Source organism: Neoarius graeffei, chromosome 3, assembly GCF_027579695.1.
Source record: "Neoarius graeffei isolate fNeoGra1 chromosome 3, fNeoGra1.pri, whole genome shotgun sequence".
Classification (NCBI taxonomy): domain Eukaryota; kingdom Metazoa; phylum Chordata; class Actinopteri; order Siluriformes; family Ariidae; genus Neoarius; species Neoarius graeffei.
In genome coordinates this window covers 37004120-37009083 of record NC_083571.1, presented here as the reverse complement: position 1 = coordinate 37009083, position 4964 = coordinate 37004120, and the positions used below count along the sequence as shown (strand labels likewise).

Sequence of the window (4964 nt, the reverse complement as noted above, 5' to 3'; positions counted from 1 at the left end):
GGGCTCGAACCCGGACCTTCTTGCTGTGAGGTAACAGTGCTAACCACTACACCATCATGCCACCCAGGCTGGTTATAAGAAAATTCTTCAACCCAGAAACAGATGGGAGCTTCGCTTTTAGGCAGTGCCTAAATCTATATATTACAGCTGAATTTGTACCAGGACTTTGCTTATGGGCTCAGCATGGATTAAGCACTGTTTCTCAGGGGCCTAACAGTGGCTGTCTGTCAGTGTTGGAATTCGAATTCATAACCTTCTGGTCATTAGAACAGAGCCATAATAAAAAAAAAAATACATACATAAAAAGCAAAGCAGTTATGGCTTAAGGGCCTTTACTTAGAGACCCAGTGTTGCCTCTTTGTCAGGGTTAGGATTTGCACTCACAACCTTATGATCACTTGAACAAAGCTTTAATTTTAAAGATGTTTTAAAATGTTTATGGATGAAGGGTCCTTTCTGAGGGGCTCAGCAGTGATTCTTTGTCAGTGCTGGGATTTAAACTCACAACCTTCTGTTCACCACATAGATACACAGATATACATTAAAACAGGACAATTGTGTGTTTTTCTATGCAGTGTAAGAATCTGAGCAATATGGTCTGAATCTCATGACCTGCTGTATCGGGATTAAAGGTGAAATTGTTCTCGACTCCCTCTATTTGCCTCTCTGTGTCTGATCTCCACCACTGAGTCATTTGAGGCTTTGTGTTTGTGATTTAATTAAATACATTTTCTAAACACACCTGGAAATTATGTGTCTAATTAGTAAGTATGGGCGTGTCTCAAAAACCCTCACTGTTCAGTGAGTCATACTGAGAGAAACTCTTGAACCTTTTTAAACTGAAAGAATGATCAAGTCACAGAACCATTTCAATGCTTTAATGAGATTCGTTTGTTTTTTTTTGTAGCAACGCTGCATCGTTAAAGGAAATTAGCAGCTGCCATCTTTGGCGATTAAGATAGCCGTCTTGCTTTTCCTGCAGAGAGAAACAGAGAAGACAGGAGTATTACAGTTTATTCTGTGTCACAGTTACTGACGGTTTGCTAAACAGGAAGTTATGATGAGCATTTCCTGAAGGTGATTAGTTTGGAGAAGCTGATCTGTGTAAAATATTCACGTGAACGGAAATAAATCTGCGTTGATTTCAGCGCCGCAGAAAACTGAGACGCAAAACTACAACTTGAACATGAAACGGCACAAAAAGTAAAATTTGAGAAAATAAATTTAGGACAAAATTAACGACATGAAGTTTGAAAAATTCCCAAATGGTGTATAAAAGCCTCAAATCTCTATCATCATCAAAACAGTATAGTTGTAATAATAATAATAATGTTGTGATTTTATGACATGTTCTGACATCATTTTGCGAAATTTCTTCATTACTTACACTGAATTAATGGTTTTATTTTTATCTTTAACATAAATAGGTTTATGCAAATGTATTACATGCTCTTCAGCGGTATTCATTTACACATAAACTCTGGCCCAGAGTGACTAATTTATATATATAGTTAGTTAATTCTGATTTGCATTGACTCCACACCTTATTTTAAGCATTTACATTGAAATAAATGAAATTTACATATTCAAAAAAGCAAACATGCAACAAAAGCCCTATTCGCACGGGATAAGTATTACCTGTGGACCTCTGGTAATTCGGAATAATTGCAGAGAATGTCTGAGTTCTTAGTCCCGTGCGAATGCGCCATGTCCGTAATTTGCCGAGTAATAATTCCGCCGCGAATTACCTACTGTGTTTCGGCAAAACACAGACATCCAGTGGTAATACAAGTCCCGTGTGAATGCGCATGTCTGTGTTTGTAATTATTAAACGCGCGTCTCTTGTACTTTTCTGGAGTGAATAATGGAGGATACGGGCAAAATTTTGATAAACAGCATTTCAGGGGCAAGCGGTAGTAGGCCTATCCCGTATTTGAACCAGATAAGCATTTTGAACTCCTGTCTACTAGTGTTGTGACGTTCGCGAACGAACCGATTCTTCTGAACGGCTCCTAGGCATGAACGATGAGAACCGAGTCTCGAGCTGGGGGAGCCGTTCTTTCTGTCGTTCTTTTTCTGTACTGTTTCAGATGAAAAAGCTTTTGCCCAAGGACAAGAAGTAGGCTAAACAGCATTTGCCTTTTATTTATTCAAGTTTTATCTGTTTGCCTAATAGTTCAAGTTGTTTTGTATATAGTTTATCTCATCTCATCTCATTATCTGTAGCCGCTTTATCCTTCTACAGGGTCGCAGGCAAGCTGGAGCCTATCCCAGCTGACTACGGGCGAAAGGCGGGGTACACCCTGGACAAGTCGCCAGGTCATCACAGGGCTGACACATAGACACAGACAACCATTCACACTCACATTCACACCTACGGTCAATTTAGAGTCACCAGTTAACCTAACCTGCATGTCTTTGGACTGTGGGGGAAACCGGAGCACCCGGAGGAAACCCACGCGGACACGGGGAGAACATGCAAACTCCACACAGAAAGGCCCTCGCCGGCCACGGGGCTCAAACCCAGGACCTTCTTGCTGTGAGGCGACAGCGCTAACCACTACACCACCGTGCCGCCCGTATATAGTTTATAATGTGTGATATTAATGATAATATTGTGGGAAAACTACTTTGCACGGACGTTCATTTAATTTATTCTAGCGTCATTTTGTTTGTTCTATTTTTGTGTATTTTATTTATCTGTTTGTCTAGTTGTATCTATTTTTCTAATAATAATATACTTTTTGCATTAATAGTTTGTTTTTTCCCATTAAAATAATCTTGTGTTCTTGTTCTAACTTTATCTATTTATCTGACTGTTTAGTTGTATCTATTTTTGTTACAATTTCAATATTTTTAATATAGAAAGTTTGTTTTTTTCTATTAAAATGTTCTTGTGTGATAACTAGTTCTTGTGTTATATTTATTGTAGTTGTATCTATTTTGTATCTCAGACTTAAATATTTTTGTAAAACAAGTGTTTTTCTATGAAATATTCTTGCGTCTTGATAACTATGTTCTTGAGTGGGTTCTTTTTTTTTTTTTACAGAAAAGCCGTTCTGCATGGACATTCATTGAAGCCCTCATTGTTTTTTAATGGTTATTTATGAGCGTTTAGGGGTTACAATAATGTAAGTCTAGGTTGCTTTATATAAAAGGTATGTCCAGAAATATTGATGTCACTGTCTAAGCAGAGGGATCTGGCTTCTTTAGACACTGTCTTCTTAAAACTGAATAAATATTTTAAAAAAGAGCCAAATGAGCCAGTCTTTTGAACGGCTCTTTTCAAAGAACGGATCACAAAGATGCGGATCCCATCAAAGAGCCATAAATCCCATCTCTACAAGACGAAACAGAATGTCGTGAACTTACGACACATCCGGTCACAATGTCTGTAAATTCAGTGAATTACAGACTTTTGCTTATCCCGTCCGAATGCGCCACACAATAACACAGAGGTGCGGGGGTAATTGCGAATTACCAGAGGTCCATAGGTAATACTTATCCCGTGCGAATCGTACTAAAGACATGATGTTATTCTGTTCATGTGAAAGACACCGAGTCTGTCAGTAAATCAGCACAGGTATTTTATGGGTGTGGCGTAGGCCGGGGCCAGGTGCGTATGTGTTTGTATAAATACAAAACCTTTAATAAATAAGGATCTTAATTAATTCAGCAGATTGTCATTGAAATGTCAATAAAATTCCAATGTAATGCAAAATACAAATTTGCAGTGTGTGTGTGTGTGTTACTCACAGTCTCTGCACACACAGGGCGCACTCGTTGGCATAAGTGATTTGATCTGTGCCACACACTGGAGCCAGGTTCATAGGACACGCCATGATTTCTGCCATTTCACTGCAGTAGGGCTGACACACACACACACACACACACACACACACACAGAGTGAACATAGAAAAAAAATGTTAATAGGATTTGATGCAAGTTTTCTAACCAGCAGTGCCAAAACGTTTGTGACACTCAGATTTTGTAACACCCACCTTCCTGTAAGTTTCAGAAGATCCCTCTGATCCTGACATAAAAACCAGTCAAACAACTTCAGATTAGAAGCACAATAAGAATTAATTTTGTGTGTGTGTGTGTGTGTGTGTGTGTGTGTGTTTACCTGTAGCTAGTAGGATTAACACGGAGAAAAGAAGAACAGACATTCTGAGAGAGAGTGGGTGCCACATATCACTCACAGAGAGGGAAATATGGTGCATGGTGGGAAAACACACACCTGTACACACACAAACACACACACACACACACACACACTGAACTCATCACTATGCTCACTGATAAGTAGATGAAGCGTTAATTATTAACAGATATTTGTATAATACTGTGTTCTCAGGTGTGAGTGTCTCCAGCAGAGTTGGTATAAAACAAAGGCGTGTCTTAGTTGCATGCGATCCTGGCCTTCTGTTTAAGCACATGATGTTTCTTGTGTGATATCAGCTTGAGTGAGGAGCAGCGTTAAGTCCAGCATTCACTGTGTGACAGTTTGATGACCACAGTACAGCTGCAGCTTCAACATGTCATCACTTTATAGGAAAACTGCATGGAATTAACAACCGCATCGCTTTATTCACTCATCAATTCAGAATATCAACTTCAAAATGCGATCAAATCAGCTACGTCCCGCTCACGCGTTACCATTTCATGACCTCGATTTATCACACAGCTCATTTTAATAACCTGACTGTGGCCCTGGAGCAGGTGTGGAACCCGACTCTGAATAACCGCAACTTTCCCTGATGTCACTTCTGGTCCCCGATTTATTCCCTCAAAGCTGAAAGTGTTATAAACCTTTTCTTTTGTAAAATCCACCATCATTAATAAAGTCACAGAGTCACTCACTGAAAAAATGAATCAAAAATCAGTGGCTGATTCAGTGAACTGAGCTAATAATGTAGCTACAGTCACCTATGTTCACAAGCTAACTTCCCTCATCACAACT

The 4964-nt window shown here is 39.3% G+C and overlaps 1 protein-coding gene across 2 annotated transcripts; it reads right to left on the bottom strand.

Annotated features, from left to right (window-relative positions):
* Nucleotides 1–863: 863 nt before the first annotated feature.
* spink4 (serine peptidase inhibitor, Kazal type 4) lies at nt 864–4418 on the bottom strand. 2 transcript variants are annotated; one of them, XM_060916775.1, is made up of 5 exons: nt 4348–4418; nt 4128–4241; nt 4003–4034; nt 3757–3869; nt 864–976 (listed from the first exon to the last, which is right to left on the bottom strand). In XM_060916775.1, exons 2-5 carry the CDS (start codon nt 4222–4224, stop codon nt 931–933), a joined length of 288 nt encoding a protein of 95 aa, XP_060772758.1. In that variant the 5' UTR covers nt 4225–4241; nt 4348–4418; the 3' UTR covers nt 864–930. The 2 variants fall into 2 exon arrangements, with proteins under 2 accessions (XP_060772758.1, XP_060772757.1); XM_060916774.1 differs by lacking the exon at nt 4348–4418 and having other exon boundaries at nt 4128–4321.
* Between the last annotated feature and the right edge of the window lie 546 nt (nt 4419–4964).